Source organism: Schistocerca gregaria, chromosome 1, assembly GCF_023897955.1.
Source record: "Schistocerca gregaria isolate iqSchGreg1 chromosome 1, iqSchGreg1.2, whole genome shotgun sequence".
Lineage (NCBI taxonomy): Eukaryota > Metazoa > Arthropoda > Insecta > Orthoptera > Acrididae > Schistocerca > Schistocerca gregaria.
The window spans coordinates 740,902,897-740,927,367 of NC_064920.1; the positions used below are offsets into that span (position 1 = coordinate 740,902,897).

General features: G+C 43.1%; 1 protein-coding gene across 1 annotated transcript in view; it reads left to right on the forward strand.

Moving 5' to 3' along the window:
• The window catches only part of LOC126272260 (craniofacial development protein 2-like), a 36,354-nt gene extending 12,096 nt beyond the window's left edge, over positions 1–24,258 (forward strand). The window contains 4 exon segments of the mRNA XM_049975036.1: positions 10,539–10,854; positions 11,416–11,550; positions 11,553–12,206; positions 24,152–24,258. Coding sequence (XP_049830993.1) covers positions 10,539–10,854; positions 11,416–11,550; positions 11,553–12,206; positions 24,152–24,258 — 1,212 coding nt within the window.
• The last annotated feature ends 213 nt before the right edge of the window (positions 24,259–24,471 follow it).

Sequence of the window (24,471 nt, forward strand, 5' to 3'; positions counted from 1 at the left end):
GGAAAGACCCAATCGAAGTAAAATGTAGCGCCACGGCTCAAGTAGGGTCAATAATGGCAATACATAGGAAAGGATGGGTGCGAGAGTTTGCAGTAATAACGATATTAATGGTATTGTTTGTCTCCCTGATTCCCACACCCCTTTTTCTAAGAATTCGTTTGATACAGCCACTACACAGACTGAAAGAGAGTTATAGACTCCCTGAGATAGCTTGAAGAGGGCTACAGGGAACACAAACTACGAAACTAATTTAAGTGTGTATGCTCCATGTAATCAAAAGTATCCGGACATCCCCAAACAACATACGTTTTTCATATTAGGTGCATTGTGCTGCCACCTACTGGCAGGTACTTCACATCAGCGACCTCAGTACCCATTAGACATCCTGAGAGAGCAGAATGGGGCACTCTATGGAACTCACGGACTTCGAACGTGGTCAGGTGATTGGGTGTCACTTGTGTCATACGTCTGTAAGCGAGATTTCCACACTACTAAACATCCCTAGGTCCACGATGGAAAACTGAAGGGACACGTACAACACAAAATCGTGCAGGCCGACCTCGTCTGTTGACTGTCAGAGACCGCCGACAATTGAAGAGGGTCGTAATGTGTCATAGGCAGACATCTATCCCGACCATCACACAGGAATTCCAAACTGCATCAGGATCCAATATAAGTATTTTGACAGTTAGGCAGGAGGTGCGAAAAGTTGAATTTCATGGTCAAGCGGCTGCTCATAATCCACACATCACGCCGGTAAATGCCAAACTACTCCTCGCTTGGTGTAAGGTGTAAGGAGCGTAAAAATTGGTTGATTGAACAGTGGGAAAGCGTTGTGTGGAGTAACGAATCACAGTATACAATGTGGCGGTCTGATGGTAGCGTGTGGGTGTGGCGAATGCTCGGTGAACGTCATCTGCCAGCGTGCGTAGTGCCAACAGTAACATTCTGGGGCGGTGGTGTTATGGTGTGGTCGTGTATTTCATGGAGGGGGCTTGCAACTCTTGTTGTTTTGCGTGGCACTGTCACAGCGCAGGTCTACATTGATGTTTTAAGCACCTTCTTGCTTCCCATTGTTGAAGACCAATGTGAGGAGGGCGATTGCATCTTTCGGCACGATCGAGCATCTGTTCATAATGCACGGCCTGTGGCGGAGTAGTAACACGACAATAACATCCCTGTAATGGACTGGCCTACAGAGTCCTGACCTGAATCCTATAAAACACCTGACTGGACGTATGCCTGCGAGAGTGGAAACTGTCATCAAGGCTAAGGTTGAGCCAACACCATATAGAATTCCAGCATTACCGATGAAGGGCGGCACGAACTTGTACGTAATTTTCAGGCAGGTGCCCGGATACTTTTGATCACATAGTGTATGTCTGGTATTTCCTCTCAGGATGAGTGCTTGCTTTCTGGGACATTCAGCGGCTGTGAGCCGTTGAAGTGTCACAGACTAACGTATAGGTTTTGTGAACCAATATTAACCAGATGTGCCCAAAATCGTCTATAAAGAATTAATTAGTTCTAGGTGCAGCAGCAGGGAGAATTCATTGGACTGAATACTCAACCGTCTTATACAACTGCTCGCTCTACGAATGATCCGTACCTAAAAACTGGAAAATTGCACAGAGCACACCAGTACTCGAGAAAAGAAATAGGAATAATGAAGTCGATTTGCAGTAGGTTTTTGGGGCATGTGCTGTGTTTGAACATTGTGAATTACCTCGAAGAAATCGATTTATTGACATGCAGTCAGCAGGGAATATGAAGATATGGTTCTTGTGCATTACGATTAGCTCTTTATTCTCACGATATAACGAGTGCTACCAAAAGGGATCTCAAATTGATTGCATGCGTCTAGATTTCTAAAACGTTTTCGATGCCTTCCCTCACAAGCGTCTTCTATTCAGATTGCTTGTCTATGAAGTATCGGCTTATTCGTGCGAGTGGATTCGTATCTTCCTGTCAGAACCGTCCATATAGTTGACCGAAAGTCACCGAGTAAAACAGCAGTGATGTAGGCCATTTTAATCTATAAAATGATGTAAGAGACAATCTGAGCAGCCATTTAAGACTGTGTGCAGATGATTCTGTCATTTATCGTTTAGTAAACTCATCATAACATCGAAATCAATTGCAAAATAATTTAAACAACAGATTTGCATGGTGCAAAAAGTGGCAACTGAATCTAAGTAATGAAAACTGTGAGGCCATCCACATGTAGCTATACCAAAAGGAATTCGGTAAATTTCGGTTACACAATAAATCACACAAATCTAAACGCTTTCAATTTAATAAAGTGCCTAGGAATAACAATTACAAACACCTTAAACTGGGACGATCACATAGTTAATTCAGAAGTGAAGGTGAACCAAAGACAGCGTTTTGTTAGAAGAACACTTAGTAGATGCAACAAATGCGCTAAAGCAACTGCCTACACTACATTTGACTGTCCTCTGCAAGAGGACCTTAGTGAAAATAACATACTGTCAAAGTCACAATTTGGTTTTCTTAAGGGTTCTGATATTGAGAAAGCTGTTTAGACTTACAGCGAAAATGTCCTTAATTCATTGGACAACAAATTAGAGGCAACTGGCATATCATTTGACCTGTCAAAGGCGTTTGACTGTGTGAATCACAGCATTCTTTTAAGTAAATTAAAATATTATATCGTTACTGGTAGTGCTGCAAAGTGGTTTCAGTCATATCTTACTAATAGAAAACAAAGGGTGTCATTACATAACACTTCAGCTGTAGGCAATCAGACATCATCTGACTAGGAAGAAATTACAGTGGTGTTCCTCAAGGTTCCATACTAGGTCCACTACTGTTTCTTGTGTATATTAATGACCTGTCATCTGTTACATTAACAGATGCCAAGTTTGTCTTATTTGCAGATGATACAAACATTATGATAAATAGTAAATCCAATATAAATTTAGAAAGGGCAGCTAATCAAATTTTTACTAAGTGTTTCATAGACAATTTACTGTCATTAAACTTTGAAAAGACCCACTGTATGCAGTTCAGAACTTCCAAGAGATTTCCTTCTGGTGTGTGTATAAAATATGACGACATGGAAATAGGAGAAGTTGAGAATGTAAAATTCTTGGGATTACAATTTGATAATAAATTCAGTTGGGAGCAACATACTAACGAACTGCTAAAGCGCCTAAACAAGTCTGTGTTTGCAATGCGAATGATGTCAGACATAGGAGACATAAATATAAAAAAAACTGGCATATTTTATTTATTTTCACTCAATTCTGTCATATGGTATCACATTTTGCTCCACAAACAGAGAAAAAAATTTTAGAGTACAGAAGCGTATAGTAAGAGTAATGAGTAGTGTAAATCCAAGAACATCATATCGAAACCTATTCAAAGAATTGGGCATATTAACCACAGCTTCTAAGTATATTTATTCCTTAATGAAGTTTGTTGTAAATAATACATCTCTTTGTCCAACTAACTGCTTAGTACACAGTATCAATACTGGGAATAAGAACAATATACAGAAATATTTATAATCACTTACTCTTGTCCAGAAAAGAGTCCAGTATTCAGCAACGCATATTTTCAATAAGTTACCAGCAACCATTAAGAGTTTAGTTTCAGACAAGGCACAATTTAAAAATAATTTAAAAGAATTTTTGGTGGCCAACTCCTTGTATTCCATCCACGAATTTCTCAACAAGTGCAGTAGACCATTTAAATGAAAATTTATTATACTTAAATTTTTGACAACACTTGGTTGTAACAGCCAAGTAACTACCTACTGTGTGAATGATGGATGTACGGAAAGAAGATGTGAGTCTTAAGTCTGTAAATAGTGGAAGTTTAATTTTAAATCTTGTGCATGATCTGACTGTTCTTAACTGAGGATCACTGAAATGAATAATTTACTTTAATTTCTGAAAATATTTGGTTGTAATAAACAAGAAACTAGCAAATGTCTGAATGATGGATTTAATGAAAGCAGATGTAAGTATTAAACCGGTAAATATTAGAAGTTTAAGTTTAATTCATGTACATAATTTTACTGTTTATTGACTGAGGATCACTAAAATTAATGAAACTCAAGTTTTTCTAATTACATTTTTGTAATGTGTTTATCTGACATGTTCCACAACCAGGAGGAGTCTCTCTTTTATGGGTCTATGGAATGAATAATTAATCTAATCTAACCTAATCTAAGAGTACTGCTGTGTAGTATGGGATATTTACCAGATAGAATTGACAGAGGACATGGAAAAAGTTAAAAGAAGAGAAGCTCGTTTTTTTATCATCGTGAAATAGGGGGGAGTTTGATGGATGTGATATGTGGGTATGACTGGCAATGGTTGAGACAAAGATGTTTTTCGTTGCGGCTTTTCACGAACTTTTAGTCAAAGTCTTCTCCGTATGCGAAAATATTTTGTTGACACACATGATCACTTTAATAATATGGGAGAAACCACTGGTAGATCTAAGTGTTCGTTATTCCCACACACTGCTGAAGAGGTCAATGGTAGAGAAATAGAGTGAAATTGGTTCGATGGACTCTCTGCTAGGCATTTCAGTATAAATTGCAGAGTAGTTATGTAGACGTAGTTGCCTAATTTTAGTAAAAGCAGACAGAATTGTAATCCTCCAAAGGCGTTTTTTTTCGGGACAGTACAAATGATTTACAAATGTCAGTCTAGACATCTGTGTAATTGGACCTTAACATCAATCTTAAGTCATTGTTTTGTGGGGGCGTTGGTCCATGTGGAACGCAAATTAAACATAGTGCCACGCCTATTAGTTCAAATAACTAATAGTCGTAATTCATAACAGTCGATGAAGGCTTACAATGAATAGATTATTTAACTAATTATAACAGAAAGAATCGATGTAGTGTGTGTAATTTCATACTCACGACAGACGCCACGATTTGCTACGCAAATATCTGCAGATTTAACATTATTACCACAACAATGAACATTGTAGCAATTTTAATGTCATTTGCAGCAAGGTAAATGAGGAGTATTTGTTCAAATTGTTGCTAACTATAAAAGATGTTTCCTTCTAACTCACGTTATTTGGAGTGTGACCATTATTTAACTTGATCATTCATTAGGTCGTAAAGTGCATAAAGAAATCACTGAACGCGCAAAAACAGTAACTGTGACAGAAAGTGTCTGAAAAGAGATTGTGTTGGGTAGTAATCTGCAGCTGAGACCTATCAGTACACTGCTAAAAGCTATGGTAGTTCCGTATCAGAGATGAGCAGCACTTGGACAGCCTCCACACACTACAACAACGTCTGCCCATCCGTAACGTTGCTCGTTGTGCGTCATGCAGTGAGACCTCGTACCGTATTGCGCCCAAAACTTTGTTGACGATTGCGACGATAGTCTCTAGATACTAATGTAAGTCTCCCATAGGACGCCAGTAACATGAATAAGGGACAAGGGTTCATCATCTAGGGTTAAAGCGATATGGTAAAACGCATGCATTTTTGTTCTGATCTCAAAATATTTTATTTGCTCCTCCCCATATAATCTAAACCCATTACTTTACCATTTTCCGATTTCTTATAGGCTTTATGAGCTCCTCCGAGATGCTGCCAACAGTGAAATCGCTGGTGTCCTTGTTTCTTTGTCGTTCTGGTTTTGCTTAAATAGTTTTCATCCAAACGAGAGCTAATGAGAAATAATATATGGAGGTAAGTGCACTTGTCCAAAACATATCTGTAAGCTTTTGTGCCGATTTACGACACGTCAAACACTTAAAAGATTGCAACATTTCTTCATCAAAGGGGTTTAGCTGAAACGGAGAACTATCTTCAGACAACAAAATATTAGGTAGCATCCATGATCATAATTTATGAGAAATTAACAACTCATTTGAGGGCAGGGGGGGGGGGGAGGAGGAAGTGCAGCGTGAACGTATGATGCACTGATAGTTTGTTACTCTTGTTAATCGCCTCCACAATGAGGTGACAAGTGTGTTGCAGAAGAAATTAAATTATCTACAGAAAGGTGTTGCATGAGGCATATTCTGTTGAATATCTAGTGTATGACTTCCTGTGTTGTGTGTCGGATACAGAAGTGTAGATGGTATTCACACTCTGCCGACCAGTTCTTTCACTGAAGAAATTAAGTTTAGGTTATGATCTGCCTGACAACGATTTGATCATGGTATGACGTAATGAGCAAGTAATATCTGGATAGTCTCCACATATTCCAGTATCGTCTGCCCATCTATAACATCCTCTTCATGTCCTCTGATTTTGCTGTGGGGCGCCGTACGTAAATTTCATTCCAAGCAACATGGACTTTGTTTCATTGAGCCCTCACTAGAATAAGCACTTCGTTACTTTACTAATTATCTCTTAATTTAAAAGGTCCATTCTAAAAATTATTCTTCAATAATTCTCATACAAATACACGAGGGATGGAACTTAAATAGTGGCAACTATTTATTCAGACCGATACAAAAGAGTTACATGTTTGCACCTCTTACTGTCCTTCAGAGAAGTCACCAGCGTTGTGTAGAAACCGTTGCCAGCGATGTGGGAGGCGTCGTATACCGTTAGCAGAGCCTGTTGTGTTGATGGTGGGAATGGAGCGGTCTACTGCCTGTCTTATCTCTGGAACAGTTCTGAAGCGAATGCCACGGAGTTGTTCCTTCATCCTCAGATTCTAATCAAAGTCACGAGGACTTAAATCCGGGGTGTATGGTAGATGGTACAGTACTTCCCAGTCCCATCGACTGAACTGAGCAGCCACAACTTGCGCTGTATGTGACTGCACGTTATCGTGCAAAATGATGTGTGGATTGCGCAGAAAGTGTCGCCGCATCCTTCGAAAAGCTGGTCGTTTTTGGAGCATCACCTGGGTACAGCTTTGTGAAAGAAGCGGCGACACTTCTTGCGCAACCCACCGACCATTTTGCACGACAATGCGCGGACGCATACAACGCAAGCAGTGACTGCTCTGTTCGGTCGATGGGACTGGGACTACTATACCATCCACCACACTCCCTGTACTTAAGCCCTTGTGACTTTGATTTGAATCCGAAGATGAAGGAACCAATCCGTGGCATTCGCTTCAGAACTGTTCCAGAGATAAGACAGGCAGTAAACCGCTCCATTCACGCCAGCAACAGAACAGGCTCTGCGAACGGTATACTACGCCTCCCACATCGCTGGCAACGGATTCTACACAACGCTGGTGACTACTCTGAAGGACAGTAACAGGTGCAAACATGTATTCTGTATCGGTTTGAATAAATAGTTCCAACCCACGTATGATACCGTAGTAGCTTCGTTAATATGGAACCATTAGCCAATGAATTAAGAATAAACTGCACCACCTGCAAAACATGACATCTAAAATCTGCCAAACACTTTGCTAGGTGAACCTCAAAGAGCTGTTTACGTTTCTTCCTGTTATCGGCAGCAATTATTGTGTAGCCATTATAAGTTACTTTTTGTTCTTATGTTTAATGTCTGCTGAACAACAGTTTTGCTTAAGAATAGCGTGTTAAAGATCATGCTCTCAGCGAATAGTGTTCTTTTTTACATTATTTGCTTTCAGTTTTATATCGTTTTAACACACTATCTCGGTTACTGAGTATTCATTCACTGCAGAATTCATATTACTAATGAGCAAATTTATACTGTTTGTAGCCTACGGAATTTCACTGTGAATGTTCACATTTTGCTGTAAGTGCTGTGTTCTCGTCCTCTCATTCGTATTCCTCCGTTGTTGGGGTAGTGTCATCCGCGCTGTGCCGCATCAGTTATCTGTGCCACAGCATAACCGTGTCTACAGGTTCAAATGGCTCTCAACACTATGGGTATTTTCTAAGGTCATCAGTCCCCAACAACTTAGAACTACTTAAACCTAACTAACCTAAGGACATCATACACATCCATGCCCGAGGCAGGATTCGAACATGCGACCGTAGCGTTCGCGAAGTTCCAGGCTGTAGCGCAAGAACCGCTCGGTCACCCCGGCCGGCGTGTCTACAGTTAACTCGAAACACATACTTCCTTCTGTCGTTTCACCATTGGTATTGAACAATGGTCTTAGTGTGGGACGATTTGTTGTGAGGTGGGGTGGTTGTGGTTGTAGTAGCGCATACCCCTGAGATGCAAAATTGAAATTCGCGGCGTAGCCGGAAAATGGAATTACGCTTCGTATGCAAACATGCGATTTTATTTCACAAATTAATAAAACAAGTCGCACAATGGATAATGCTTTATTAAATCTGTATTTAACAGTGTGCCCCCCCTTTTTTAAGAGTTAATAGTCATGCATACACATACCAATTACCTCATGACACCACGTATTAGTTAAGAAAGGCATTTAACTACTGACTGGACATGTATGGTTGTAAAAGATGCTGTTCATTTTCCTTAATGTGCATTCATGTGGGGAAAACGTTCAACGAGATGACAAAGAATGCAAAGTTAATGTAACAGTTAGGTTTAACTCCGATTCTGGATCCGATCTTGGGATCGCGTAATGAATATTGCCAATGGTCAAGCGAAAAACATATCAAAAGCACTAAGGAAAAGTGAACTCGGAAGAGCAAACTCCGTTCAAAGATGCGAAGTGTAGCCTACAAATCAAAAAACTAACTGCATTCGTCACCTACCGCAATGGCTTACTCTGCGAAGTTAACAAATACCATGCACTCTGAAATATACCGTGGAAAAGCACTGTCGCCCAAATCTCGCCGAATACTGTCCAGTACTCAAGACATTATGCACACCGGCCATGTACGGCAATCAACACCGTTCGGGACCAGTCTCCCCATGTACGTCCAAAGAGGGTGCAGCAAGACCGTCGTTTTTGGAAGCAACGTCAGTGTGTCTTTACCGTAATTTAAACTCTTCCTCGATTTTCTTTTCCATTCTTATGTGTACTATTCTCGTAAGCAAATTGGATGCATGAGGTATTAAGCAGATTGTGCAATAATTCTCGGACTTGTCAGTTCTTTTAGTCTTCGAAATTGTATGGATGATATTTTTCCAAAGTCAGGTTGTATGTCCCCAGACTCATACATACTACACACCAATGTGAATACTCGTTTCGCTGCCATTTCCCCCAATGATTTTAGAACTTATGATCGAATGTCATCTATCCCTTCTGCCTTACTTGATCTTAAGTCCTCCATAGCTCTTTTAAATTCTGATTCTAATACTGGATGCCTTATCTCTTCTAAATCGACTTCTGTTTCTTTTTCTATCACATCAGACAGGCCTTGAATATACTCTCTCCACCTATCCGCTCTCTCCTGTGCTTTTAACAGTGGGTTACTGTTGCACTCTTAATGTTACCGTCATTGCTTTTAACTTCAGCAAAGGTCGTTTTTCCTTTTTTTTAAAAAAAAGTAAAAAAAACCTTGTCCCTAGCTTTGGGAAAGGTCAATGCCATCCACCAATCACGTCACTGGTTCCGAGCGCCGTTCAATCTGTAGCCAAGTTTCTCTGAGGTTGCAACCACCATCCCAATGAAATTTCAAGATTTTGAGAGAGCATTGGAAAGAGTAAGATTTTTTTGTTTACTTGTACACCGGAACAATGACGGAAGCTAACTGCGTATATAGCCACGTTTTAAAGCATCCATTGAGATGCTGTTTCTATCATTTCCCATGGCAGTTTTTTTTTAACTAAGGGAGACATTCGTTCACGTAGCCATCGTGACTTTCCAGAAGCGCTTAGCAGGAGCTTCACACGCAACCTTTCATTGTGTTAACATGGTCAGCCGCAAGCCGGGGAAGCCGGCCGTTGTGACCGAGCGCTTCTAGGCGCTTCAATCTGGAACTGCGTGACCGCTACAGTCACAGGTTCGAATCCTGCCTCGGGCATGGATGCATGTGATGTACTTGAGTTAGTTACTTTTAAGTAGTTCTAAGTTCTAGGGGACTGAGGACATCAGATATAAGTCCCACAGTGCTCAGAGCCATTTGAACCAAGCCGGGGAAAACAGTGAGTCTGGAGGCAGCTTGGGTTCTGAAGTCCACTTTAAGCTACACTTGAATGGCTGTGCCGAAGGACGGTTGCCTGCTTCCTTCTGCCATCTCTCTCTGCTAGGCTGTTGTGCTGAATAAACGGAAAAACACGCTTTCTCACTAACAGAGTGGACAGCTAATCCAATTCCTAGCTTGACTGTAGACAGTATGTGGAGTTACACATGCATTGTACAAGTAGAAAAACGAATTATGGCGCTGTAGTCATGGACTATGCGGCTGGTCCCGGCGGAGGTTCGAGTCCTCCCTCGGGCATGGGTGTGTGTATTTGTCCTTAGGATAATTTAGGTTAAGTAGTGTGTAAGCTTAGGTACTGATGACCTTAGCAGTTAAGTCCCATAAGATTTTACACACATTTGAACATTTGAACGAATTATGAAAAGAACATCTCAGTTACCCATTCACTATATTAATAGATCTGGGGAGTATGTCAGGGCATAAAAGTATGGTTAAAATATGTGATGTGGCGCTAAATAAATAATTAAGCCCCGCCTGAGCCTCCTGCGGGTGGCTAATTTTGTGTTCAGTGTGCTGAGTGGTTGCTGGCAGCAGAGCCTGGGTGCAGGGGGCCGGCAGCGAGCACATTCCTGGTCTGTGGAGCGCCACGTGTGGAGGCGAGGCGAGGCGACACCGGTGCCCGGGGCTTGCGGCGTCCATCTAGATCACGGCCGGCCGGCCTTGTGCATTTATCATCTGCCGGGCCGCCGCCCCCGGCCGCCGCCGCCGCCGCCCCCCAGATGGGCAGGATAAGCCGCGGGCGCTGCCGTCCAAATTACGGCCGCGTTCTTATGGAAATCAGCCGCGCCGGCGGCCCCGCCCTGCCGCTTGCTTTACCCGCTCATTGTTAGCGGACACGCCGGCCCGCAGGTGTCGCCACGGTGCACACCGGCCGCATAGCTCCGCCGCCGGACGACGGCAGGCGCACAGCCGCCGTCACTCACTGGGGGGCAGCCTCTTTCTCTCACCTCAGCACTGTCTGGTGCGCTCTCACGAATGAGCAAGCAAGTGCCACAAAATGACTAAAATACTATACTGCTCGGCATTAAAATTTCACCACAATGAAGGCGGCGTGCGAGAAACATCACATTGGCTTGAACTGTTCTACGTGCCTTGATATGCAAACCATTAGAATTTCAGAGTAGCTTCACAAATAATGTAGGAGTAATGTCGGCAGGGGGCCCAGGAAATGACCTGGGGGGGGGGGGGGGGTCTCTGCAGACACCATGAGACTCTGGCATAAAATGGGGGTGATACGCGATTACAAGAACTCAGCAAGAGAGTTCTCACAGCCTCTGTCACCTCAATTCTCCAACTTCCTACCTACACCTGGTGCCCCTGTTAAGCCGAGCTACTCAGCGGAAGGTTGGGTAACCAACCCCAGCGGCAAACTGAATCGGTGAGCAGTGGAAGACAGTGGAAGGCAATGGGAAGCCACCAAAGAGAAGCACTGCATAGGAACATGGAATGTAAGATCTATGTATCAAGGAAAACTAGACATAGTGAAAAGAGAAATGGAGAAAATTAACATCGACATATTGGGAGAAGTGAAATAAGGTGGACTGGCTTGGGAGAATTTGCTTCGGATGGCCGTATGGTGTATTATTCTGGGCACGATTACAACAGAAGTAATGGAGTAGCCTTCATACTTAGTGATAAAGTGAGAAAAGCTGTAATGGGATGCAAATATAAAAATGATAGAATGATGTCCATCAGACTTCAAGGTCAGCTCCCCAACATCACAGTAATTCAAGTTTACGTGCTAACAACTGATGCTGAAAAGGAAATTATTGACCACTTCTATGGGGATTTACAAGAATTACTACTGTCAACACCACAAAAGGATATCGTCTTCATAGTTGGAGACTGGAATGCAAAAGTGGGAAATCAAGCCGTAGAAGGTATAACAGGGAAATATGGTCTTAGTACAACAAATGAAGCAGGACAGAGACTCCTAGAATTCTGCCAAGAAAATTCATTGATAATTACTAATACACTATTTCAACTACCAAAACGACGCCTATATACCTGTACTTCGCCAGATGGCCAACACCGGAACCAAATTGGTTACATACTTTGTAATCAGAAGTGGAAGAGCGCGGTTCAGTCAGCTACAACAAGACCTGGGGCTGACTGCGGATCAGATCATGAGCTCCTGATTGCAAAATTTCGGCTGAAACTTCAGGATGTAGCAAAAAGTATCCAAAGTTGCAGATACGACCTTAACTCTATACCCTCCGACTACACTGTAGAGGTGCAAAACAGATTTAATGTATTAGAGCTGGAGGACAAAAGCTCACAAGACATGTGGACAGAAGTAGCTAATACTGTCAAGGAGGCCGCAGAGAAACACATTCTCAAGAAAAGGAACAGCAAGAAGGCTATATGGCTATCAGTTGAGGCACTGCAAGTTGCAGAAGAACGAAGGAAAGCAGAAATGAAGGGAGATAGATCAGCTATGTTTGAATTAAATAAAGATTTTCAGAAATTAGCTAGAAGAGATAAAAATATATTATTTAATGATCAATGCAAGGAAGTTGAAGATAGTAACGGAATGGGGAAGACAAGAGATCTTTATAAGAAAATTGGAGAAATTAAAGGAAAATTCCAGGCAAAAATTGGAATGATAAAAGATAGAAATGGGAAAGGTCAGAGGATGTTAAGGAAAGATGGGCAGAACATGTAGAAGACCTATACAAGAAAGAACTGAATAATGACAGGGCTCCTACTGCTGATGTTAATGTTAATTTAGAATTAGAGCCAGATATTTTGGAGAGCGAAATCCAGTGGGCCCTTGAAAATATGGCTGATAACAAAACTAGTGGGCATGATGAAATACCAGTAGAATTGTTTAAAGTTACTGGAAAGGATGCAGTGAAAGTGGTGCACTCAATATGTCAAAAATATGGATCACGCAGCAGTGGCCAGAAGACTAGAAAAGATCAGTATTCATCCCCATTACAAAGAACAGAAGGTAAAGAATGCTCAGATTACCGAACAATCGCACTTATTTCACATGCTACCAAAGTTATGTTGGAAATCTTACAAAATAGACTTAGCCAATATCTAGATCGAGAGCTACCAGAAGAACAAGCTGGATTTAGGAAAGGAAGAGGAACTAGAGATCAAATTGCTAACATTCGGTGGATTACGGAAAAAGCAAGAGAATTCCAGAAAGATGTGTACCTTTGCTTTATTGACTATGCCAAAGCCTTTGACTGCGTCGATCACAACAAATTATGGAACGTACTGAAAAACATGGGAGTACCAGATCACCTCATTCATCTGATACGGAATTTATACTTTGACCAAGAAGCCACGGTGAGAACTACGTATGGAACAACGAAATGGATAAAGATTCAGAAAGGGGTACGGCAAGGATGCATGCATACTGTCACCGTACGTATTCAATCTGTATGCAGAACATGTTATGAGGAATGCGCGGCTAGATGAAGGAGAAACAGGAATTAAAATATCTGGAATAAATGTAAACAACCTCGGGTACGCGGATGATACGATCCTGTTGGCAGAAAGTGAAGAATAATTGAGAACACTCTTGCTGAAGGTGAAAGACGAAAGTGAAAAGGCCGGTCTTAGGCTGAATGTGAAGAAAACGAAAATTATGGCTACTACACCTATCAATTCGTGGGATATAGCAGGAGAAACCATGGAGGTAGCGACCACATGCAGTTGTCTCGGTTCCCAGATTTCTGCTGATGCCGACTGCAACCATGAAATTCGGAGACGCCTGTTGCTCGGTAGACAGACTATGTCAAACCTTGACAAGGTTTAAGTCCAGAGATATAACACTAGCAACAAAGATCCGTATTGTGAGGGCTATGGTCTTTCCAGTTGTGATGTATGGATGTGAGACCTGGACCATTAGAAAAGCTGAACGGCGAAGAATTGACTCCTTCGAATTGTGGTGTTGGAGGAAACTTCGTAGAGTTCCATGGACTGCAAAGAGGAACAACAGATCAATATTGGATCAAATAAAACCAGATTTCTCCCTGGAGGGTCTAATATTAAAACAAAAGCTGACCTACTTATGACACACAATGCGAGGCCTGCCTCGTTGGGAAAAACATTAATGCTCGGGGAGATTGAAGGAACTAGAAGAGTAGGACGTCAGAGGATGAGATGGATCGATGGCATCACAGAAGCAATGGGTTCCAACCTGGAAGGTCTACGGGAGAAAGTGCAGGACAGGAAAAAGTGGCGTGATTTGGTTCATGGGGTCACGAAGAGTCGGAACCGACTAAACGAATAGAGAGAGAGAGAGAGAGAGAGAGAGAGAGAGAATGTCGCCAGGAAAGATGACACAAACGTTTTCTTATTCAAATGTCACCTCTGAATACTGGTTGTTTGTGAGAAGATCGTGTTAACTCTGGCGTATGAAGGAGAAACGTTTACCACACTGTGGTGCAATCCGAATGCAGCAGGATCGTGGCTGATCCAACCTATGGTTTATCGTTCCATTATATTGCTGCTCCCGTGAGTCGGGCTCTCAGTGCTGTCATACATGGATCCTCATTAATATTTAAAAACCTCCGAAACGACGTAGGTGACGCTGATAGAAGAAATTTAATATAAGATATATGGGGTCGCAAATCCTGGGAAATACCCCACAAGTGGATGACAAATGTTAAACATTTGATATCACTAGATGACGTACCTCGCCGCACGTACAGCGATTCTGTCGCATATCATCATCCCAATACCTGTCAGGTGTTTACGACGGTGTGTCGGTTTGGTACTGAACCTACGCGCGTGACTTTAGCGAGTGGGCTTCAGAGTTCGAGTCTTGCATAAGGCTGGCATTGTGTTGCACAGTTGTCGAATGTCAATTTGTGGGATGGATGCACACTGAGTATTACAGTTTGTTTAGTGTCAAATGTACACCTTGGGCACTGTTGTATGATTCACTTGTCATTTGTAGTCGACCACTATTGAATTATGATGCTTACAGCGCCATCTATTGCTACATTTTGTAACTATTTATTTTTCTTTTGCCGTACGTTTTCCCCCTTCTCCGATAAATTCCGTTGCAATTTGACATCATTCTGACCAGTGGTATTACTTCTTCAGCGGTTTGAAAGTTTAACTTTAATCATAATCACCCTGTATATCTGGAACATTTTGAGGAGGAAACCTGGAATCAGCCCTATGGAAATCAATTTGTTGCTTTCAGTGTACAGGCGTCACCTTCGTCTTAGGGCCACATGGAAGAGATAAGCTGAATGACTTTCTCATACATCTTTCTCTGAGGAATCGCAAAATCTGTTTTACCTTGGAAGTCGTAGTGAATGGAGTGATCCTATTTCTGGAAGTTCTTGTAAAAAGAAGATCAAACAGCAGATTGGGTCACAGTATGAACTGGAAGGAAATGCATACCGACTTATACCTACAAGAAGACAGCTGCCACTATCTGGTGCAAAGGAACCTGGTGCTCAAAACACTGGTGTATAGGGCTCGCACCATCTCTTCTGACAATGAAAGTCTCAACCAACAACTTGAACATATGAGGAAGACGTTCCGGAAGAATGAGTTAGAAGGATGCGAAATTCTGCGAGCCCTACGCATTACATCCACCGTACAACCGTCAGAAACAGAAGAGGAACCTCAGGAAGATTCGGAAATTGCGGTTTTTCCTTTTTGTGGTGTATTATCCATAAAAGTTGAACGAGTTCTCTGGAAACTCCCAGTTAAGCAGTTTCTCGTTACCTACAAAACATGGTCACTGAGTGTTAGTGTTCAACGTGACCTCACACTACGTAAATCTGGAGTCTATCAGACACCCTGTAATCTTGGTAATACACTCCTGGAAATGGAAAAAAGAACACATTGACACCGGTGTGTCAGACCAACCAAACTTGCTCCGGACACTGCGAGAGGGCTGTACAAGCAATGATCACACGCACGGCACAGCGGACACACCAGGAACCGCGGTGTTGGCCGTCGAATGGCGCTAGCTGCGCAGCATTTGTGCACCGCCGCCGACAGTGTCAGCCAGTTTGCCGTGGCATACGGAGCTCCATCGCAGTCTTTAACACTGGTAGCATGCCGCGACAGCGTGGACGTGAACCGTATGTGCAGTTGACGGACTTTGAGCGAGGGTGTGTAGTGAGCATGCGGGAGGCCGGGTGGACGTACCGCCGAATTGCTCAACACGTGGGGCGTGAGGTCTCCACAGTACATCGATGTTGTCGTCAGTGGTCGGCGGAAGGAGCACGTGCCCGTCGACCTGGGACCGGACCGCAGCGACGCACGGATGCACGCCAAGACCGTAGGATCCTACGCAGTACCGTAGGGGACCGCACCGCCACTTCCCAGCAAATTAGGGACACTGTTGCTCCTGGGGTATCGGCGAGGACCATTCGCAACCGTCTCCATGAAGCTGGGCTACGGTCCCGCACATCGTTAGGCCGCCTTCCGCTCACGCCCCAACATCGTGCAGCCCGCCTCCAGTGGTGTCGCGACAGGCGTGAATGGAGGGACGAATGGAGACGTGTCGTCTTCAGCGATGAGAGTCGCTTCTGCCTTGGTGCCAATTATGGTCGTATGCGTGTTTGGCGCCGTGCAGGTGAGCGCCACTATCAGGACTGCATACGACCGAGGCACACAGGGCCAACACCCGGCATCATGGTGTGGGGAGCGATCTCCTACACTGGCCGTACACCTCTGGTGATCGTCGAGGGGACACTGAATAGTGCGCGGTACATCCAAACTGTCATCGAACCCATCGTTCTACCATTCCTAGACCGGCAAGGGAACTTGCTGTTCCAACAGGACAATGCACGTCCGCATGTATCCCGTGCCACCCAACGTGCTCTAGAAGGTGTAAGTCAACTACCCTGGCCAGCAAAATCTCCGGATCTGTCCCCCACTGAGCATGTTTGGGACTGGATGAAGCGTCGTCTCACGCGGTCTGTACGTCCAGCACGAACGCTGGTCCAACTGAGGTGCCAGGTGGAAATGGCATGGCAAGCCGTTCCACAGGACTACATCCAGCATCTCTACGATCGTCTCCATGGGAGAATAGCAGCCTGCATTGCTGCGAAAGGTGGATATACACTGTACTAGCGCCGACATTGTGCATGCTCTGTTGCCTGTGTCTATGTGCCTGTGGTTCTGTCAGTGTGATCATGTGATGTATCTGACCCCAGGAATGTGTCAATAAAGTTTCCCCTTCCTGGGACAATGAATTCACGGTGTTCTTATTTCAATTTCCAGGAGTGTACATAGAGGGTGATTCAGCTGCCCCTACCTATGGGTCTATGCAACCTGCAATGCATTCAAATACAACGCGTAAAATTTTCATATTCTCTTCTCGCTCGCTACCCACAAACTATTAGGTCCACAGAAAAAATGAACAGGACTGTTTCGTACGAAATTTAATGTAGTTAAATTTTGACTGGGATTCGTTTTCGATAGAGGCTACAGTTTTCGAATTGTTCAAGAAAATCTTAAGACAGAGACCTTCAAACGTGTTTTTCTCGAATAACTTGAAACCTGTGGCCTCCAGTGATAACGTATCCCAGGACAAAAATTAACTGCATTACAAGTAGCGACCGAGAGAATATGAAAATCTCTTGCATGGCTTTTGAAGGGGTTGCAGCATGCATAAAATCCATAGGTAAGGACAGCTGAATCACCATGTATAAAGGTCAGATGGGGCATGCTGTCGACGATCGTTGCCGAGAACACGAACAGAGCGCCAAATTGCACTAGGTTAACAAACTGACAGTCATGAGTTATCATCGTACTAAGGAGTTATCATCTTACTAAGGTTCTAACATGGATGTCTAAATGCTGGGACTGTGGCAATAAAGAATCTTTCGAGATTCGAGTCAGGGAACAACTGATCAATCGCGATAGTGTCTTCCATTCTTAGTAAGGCCATGGATCTGCAGTTACTCTGATTAAGGAGAGGATGCAGGTATCCCACAACAAACTGATTCCAGGGGCAAGAGGAAATGCAGCAAAGGTCCCAGCAGTACACGCAGCTGGGCGAGAACCTGGGGTGAGCCATCGAGGCGGTGGGAGGGATAGGGGAGAAGATACTGATGTGGACGGCGGATAGAGCAGCAGATCGGAGGGATGGGGGAGGGGGAGACATAAAAACGCCTTGGCTGCCAGTCAATGGTCTGCAGCTGATGGTGGCAACGTGTTCGTTTGCCGAAATATTGTGCCTGTTGGACAGAAAAATCTGGACGTTGCCCATGAACTATTCAGTCAAAGCATGATCGATTTCTTCTTCGTTAAATTGGCGTTTAGTTACTATACCATACAATCGTCTAACATCTCTTAATTTTTAAAGAACCTAAATCGTATTTGTATTTACTCATCACACTAATTAATTCTGAATTTACTTGTTGCAATAGATTTGCATATCTTCCATTTATACACATCCTATAAATGTACATATGTTGTTTTGTGGGCGAACTAAACCTGCTGATAAAGGATATAGGATCTGTCGGGGACAATATTGTAGCACATCATACATGGACAAAGAGTCATAGAACAGTTGTAATAATTATTTTGGGTCTGTGTTATTTCCTGGTTTGTCTTTTGCGGTGACAGACGGACCTACAGCTTCGCACGAGCTCTGTGTTGGAAGCAGTTATGGTTTGGTGATGCCTACGAATGTGTGATGAATATAGATTTAGGTGAGTGATTTATTACCACCATTTTAATGCCTTTATGGATTAAAGCAGACAGTTGATATCGACGTGTTCAGTATTTCCGTTTCTACCATGAGTCTGCTACTGTAGAATACACCTGTAGTAAAGCGGTATCTAAAATACTACACTCGAAGTGGGAGTAGAACTCAAGTCATTCCAATTACTACGCACAGACTCTGCCCCGCCACACAGTCTGTGCCAAGTAACACAGTAGATTAGTCAACTTTATAGACATGCTATTTCGGTATCAACGAACACAGTTTGCATGTGTAACCGAAATATTTTGACAGTATTTTGTGGCCCTGCTAGAAGCTGCATGGTCCTTTCCTAGAATTGCGCAAGGAGTTGGGCGTGAGGTGCCGCATGTACATTAGTGTTACTATTGGTGCTGTGGTACGGAAATGGCATACATACTGGTGGTCCTCCACACCTGGCTTCCTCACTCGTCGCGTCACAGCACAGCCCTCTGCTCGTGGTGCAACCAAATAGGCAGCTAGATGGATGAAATTCGCCTTTTGTGATGAGAACCATGGCTGGCGTGACGGTCGCTTGCGAGTGGAAAGTCGATCCGTATAATGGCAACTGTTGGAGTATCTCAGGTAGCTACGGAATGGTTCAAATGGCTCTGAGCACTGTTGTTGTTGTTGTGGTCTTCAGTCCTAAGACTGGTTTGATGCAGCTCTCCATGCTACACTATCCTGTGCAAGTTTCTTCATCTCCCAGTACGTACTGCAACCTACATCCTTCTGAATCTGCCTAGTGTATTCATCTCTTGGTCTCCCTCCACGGTTTCTACCCTCCACGCTGCCCTCCCATGCTAACTAAATTTGTGATCCCTTGGTGCCTCAGAACATGTCCTACCAACCGGTCCCTTCTTCTCGTAAAGTTGTGCCACAAACTCCTCTTCTCCCCAATTTTATTCAATACCTCCTCATTAGTTATGTGATCTGCCCATCTAATCTTCAGCATTTTTTAGTAGCACCACATTTCTAAAGCTTCTATTCTCTTCCTGTCCAAACTATTTATTGTCCATGTTTCACTTCCATACATGACTACACTCCATACAAATACTTTCAGAAACGACTTCCTGACACTTAAATCTATACTCGATGTTAACAAATTTCTCTTCTTCAGAAACGCTTTCCTTGCCATTGCCAGTCTACATTCTTTCTCCTGATAACAACGTCCTCTTAAGTAGTCCCCGTCCGGAGAACCGAATGGGGGGCTATTTTACCTCCGGAATATTTTACCCAAGAGAACGCCATCATCATTTATCTGAGCACTATGGGACTTAATCTTAGGTCTTCAGTGCCCTAGAACTTATAACTACTTAAACCTAACTAACCTAAGGACATCACACACATCCATGCCCGAGACAGGATTCGAACCTGCGAACGTAGTGGTCGCGCGGTACCAGACTGAAGCGCCTAGAACCGATCGGCCACACCGGCCGGCGCAGCTACGGATGTTAATCGATGTACGAGATCAGCTGTGGGAATGATTCTATGGCCTGCATTGAGCTACAGTTATTCTTTATGACACTCCAAACTCTGAGGGAACGCTTCATGGCATACAAAGCATACAGCCCATTTTGTTGCCAAAGAGACATACTGCAGGAAAACGGCTTTGCATTCACTTCTTGCTCACCCATCGGCACTTGTGTGTCGCGTCCCTCTTTCTCTGGAGCAACTAACACTACATCTGTATCAGGATCCCTATAAAGACAGGTGACAGTCATGTAATCGATATAAGTTCCCTCTCAGAGGTTTGGGCTACTGTTAGAAAATGGAATCATAGTGTAAAAAATACAAATGAGCATTGGCCATGAGTTAAACGTTATTTTTGAATCAAGATATACCTTTCTTCTACCGGCCGGCCGATGTGGTCGAGCGGTACTAGGCGCGTCTGTCTGGAACCGCGCGGCCGCTACGGTCGCAGCTTCGAATCCTGCCTCGAGCATGGATGTGTGTGATGTCCTTAGATTAGTTAGGTTTAAGTAGTTATAAGTTCTAGGGGACTGATGACCTCAGAAGTTACGTCCCATAGTGCTCAGAGCCATTTGAACCTTTCTTCTACCATACTTATCCAAGTGTCCCCTATCTTTCTTTGTGTATTTAACCGTGAAGTTAGCAAAGTTTTGCACGTCTCTGTAAGTTTATTCCGCTTATAGTACGTAATCTTTCGCAAATGTTTCAGAGAGTGTATACCGGAAACTTGTTACTTCCACACTTCTCATTCTGATATCTCCTGTTAATTCTGTTGTTTCCGATGCGAAACAAACTTTATAAGGCAACGTTTCTGAATCGTTTACAAAATATAAAGTACTATAAACGGAATAAACTAATAGAGACATCCAAAACATGTGTGTCTACACTGCTAATCACGCAAAGAAAGACTGGCGACACTTGGATAAGCACGGTAGAAGTAAGATTCATGTTGCTCCAAAAATACTGTGTAACTCAAGGCCCATCCTCACTTGTATTTTTTAAAATGTGGTTCCATTCTCTGAGTGTCGACCAAAGCTCTGAGAGGGAACTTATCGATTATGTGGCTGTCGCCTGTCTAGACAGCGTTCCTGTAACAGATGTAGTGTGGTGGGGGCAGCTGAATCACAGTCTATACTGGGTGTTCCGCAGAAGTTCGCGTGTCACAGACTGATGTTTCTACCTTCGAGAGCTCCACAGTCGACTAGTTTGTGAAATTTCCATTATCAACGGAATTAATTGCGATTTTCATATTTTACATAAATATATTGCAAAACCACTCCCACGCAGTCGCTGTAAATAGGTTGTAAAAATACTCACACGTAACCACTGTTTTAAAACGCTTTTGCTATTAACTGGTTTCAGTTTCTTCTCGGGAAGTTTTGGTGCATGTCGTCCGTACAACTCGTTAGGGCGAGAAATTCCCATCGTCCTTGTGCCTCAAGGCCACGTAACTACAAACACGGTCTTATTATTTCTGGAACCAACGAAGCTAGTGAACGCAGATGTTTTAAAGCGTGCCACTAGGATCACCGGACCTGTCATCCAGTGAGCACTTGTGGGGCGTGGCACTACAACGTCTACTCGCACCTGGTATTGGCAACGTTCCGTAAACAGTAGCGTTAACATTCAGCGTGGAATGTTGTTACTCATGATGAAAGCCGACACGCCTACGATCGTCGTACGTTGTTATTGCTGTAGAACACTATTTCTTCAAAAAACTACTCAGTATCACAACCACTATGATCGTGACTAAGTGTACGTCGACGTGCTGTGGAATGCTGCACAACCTTCCGCAACTCTGCGATGTGGTGCATAACATCAGCGTCAGAGACAATTTGGTGATCAGTTCCATGACAGAGTCTACTTGAGTTTCTCCTCGCGGCATGAAAAAGGACCAATAAAATCAGTTCATCCTTCCTGCAACTTAGTAACTATACCTCAGAGTAGTTCCAAACACCGCTTGAAAATTTTCCAGCGTCTCATGATTTCGGAATCACATCACATTAGCAGTGGTACAATTTACACGAAGTGTAAAGAGTATACTCGACCTCCAGTCTTTCTGAAAGTAAAGAAGAAAAAAACAATCATTTATAACACCAACGTTCCGGCAGAGGTTCGAGTCCTCCCTCGGGCATGGATGTGTGTGTTTGTCCTTAGGATAATTTAGGTTAAGTAGTGTGTAAGCTTAGGGATTGATGACCTTAGCAGTTAAGTCCCATAAGATTTGACACACATTCGAACATATAACACCAACACTCAGTAAAGTTACAAAAGAAATTGGCGAATTACTAAAAAAAATTTTAAAAATGTAGTGTTTCTGCTTGGTAGATAAGGGAGTGAGGAAGTTTAAGAAATCTGAATTCTAATTTTCGACAGAACTTGAGTTTTTCTGGATATATTAAATCATTGGAAATTAATGTATTTGTTTTCGCTTGGGGAAACAAGTTGTTTTGCCATTAATCTTAATCCAAATGCTGTATGGACTGCCAGTACTGCCGGATCAATACTAATGACTCTGTTAATTATAAATCTTTCACATACTCGATTTTGTTTATTTACTTTACATGCCACAGGCTTCTCCAAAATGTAATAACGTTCTTTCTCCGCAAGGGAATATGTGATAACTGTTCACTTCAGAACATTAACGGCTATATGTAACGTAATATAAGCCTCTCGTCTGTCCTTTTTCATAACTATAATTGGTTCCCTTCTTATTCTGCGTTCGTTGCGCCACAGCACCGCAGATGCCATCGACCGGCTGCGCCATTGTAAGATAATTTTATGCATGTTCTGCATTGTGCTGCGAGAGCTGTTAAAACTTCAAGGGATATGTAAGACACCATTTCAGCTGCTCAGTTACTGTTTTGCATACGCCTATACGTGTCGCTCTGTTTGGCACCCGCAATACGTGATCATCGTACTGCAAACGCCCAGCGCATTTGCTCTCAAGTAAACATAAATAAAACCAGGAGTGAGATATGTTGAGATAGAATTAAATTTCTGAAATTCTTGCGTACTTCATCACTAAGTTAAACAAGTACTGAGAAACCCACAATGTTATCAAGAAACAAACCAATTTTCCCTTTTTCTGAAAACTGATTGATGGTTTTTTATGAGGATTGTCTGTCTGCAACTTGACTAACGTGAACATGGTGAACCACTGATTCCAGTAACGAGGGATTCTATTTCACGTGTCCGCGGCGTTTCTCACAGTTTCTGCAACAAGTTCTATTAATGTCTGCTTTTGCTTCCTATTCAGGAGCTGGCCACGATAAATGTATTCCCATTTCCCAATAGCAATAATATGTTCAGCACAGCAGGTATTAGACTGCTATACTCAGCATCACCCCACTAAGCTCTTATTTTTATTTTTTATTGGTGTTTGGAACGCATAACATTGAGACAGCGCCTTATTACGTAAGTAGCACATCTGAATATTAAAAAAAATTACAGCAAGGTAGCTTACGACAAATAAATTTAAATGGACGAAGAATAAAGTTAAGAACACTACATACACACTGAAATGTTCTGATGTGCTTATCCGACGTAATATTTTGGTTATGTGATACCTCTCGTCAGGAAATTTAGTAGTATGTAAATGTAGCAGTATAACAGGGAGCTTCATTTGGGGGTACCAAAGCTCTCCCTAGGAGTACACTCCATTGCGAGTTGCAGGCCGTCTACCGTATGTACAACGGTAAACGTCGATCTTCAGGAAAAATCAGGCTGCAGATTATAGTATTGATGACCTCTCTTCCGATGCGTTTCTTGCCACTGAAAACGCCTAGGTAAAAAAAAAAAACTGATAGTGTGCTGACGATTGTGTCCTCACTCGATAGACACAGCCATCCGTTTCGGTTCCAAAAAGATAGTGCGTAGACATGCTGCATCCTCCTAAAAGTCACAATCTGCAGTATCGGTCCTCCGCTGGTATCCCTTTTGGTGAATTATACGCCTTTTACTTATGGGCAGGGTTGGATGCACTGAAATCGGGATTAAACAAGCGCCTGTTGTTTGTTGTGTTCTTGCAGACCGACGTGCGCGACTTCGAGCGCTGGTATCCATGGAAAGCTCACTGAAGTTCCGTGCCGCTGCAACTCAACCATCTTCTGCATTACGTTCGTATAATGAAATTTGCTACCCTTCCTTATTGATGGGGTAATGAGCGCCAGCAGCGCTCTTGACGAGTTAGATGTGATCAGCATCCCTTTCACTTGAAGCGAATGCAGAGCCTGCATTTTGGCCAATGCCACAATGCCTTTTCTGTGGACAAAGGAGTGCCTTGATGGAGG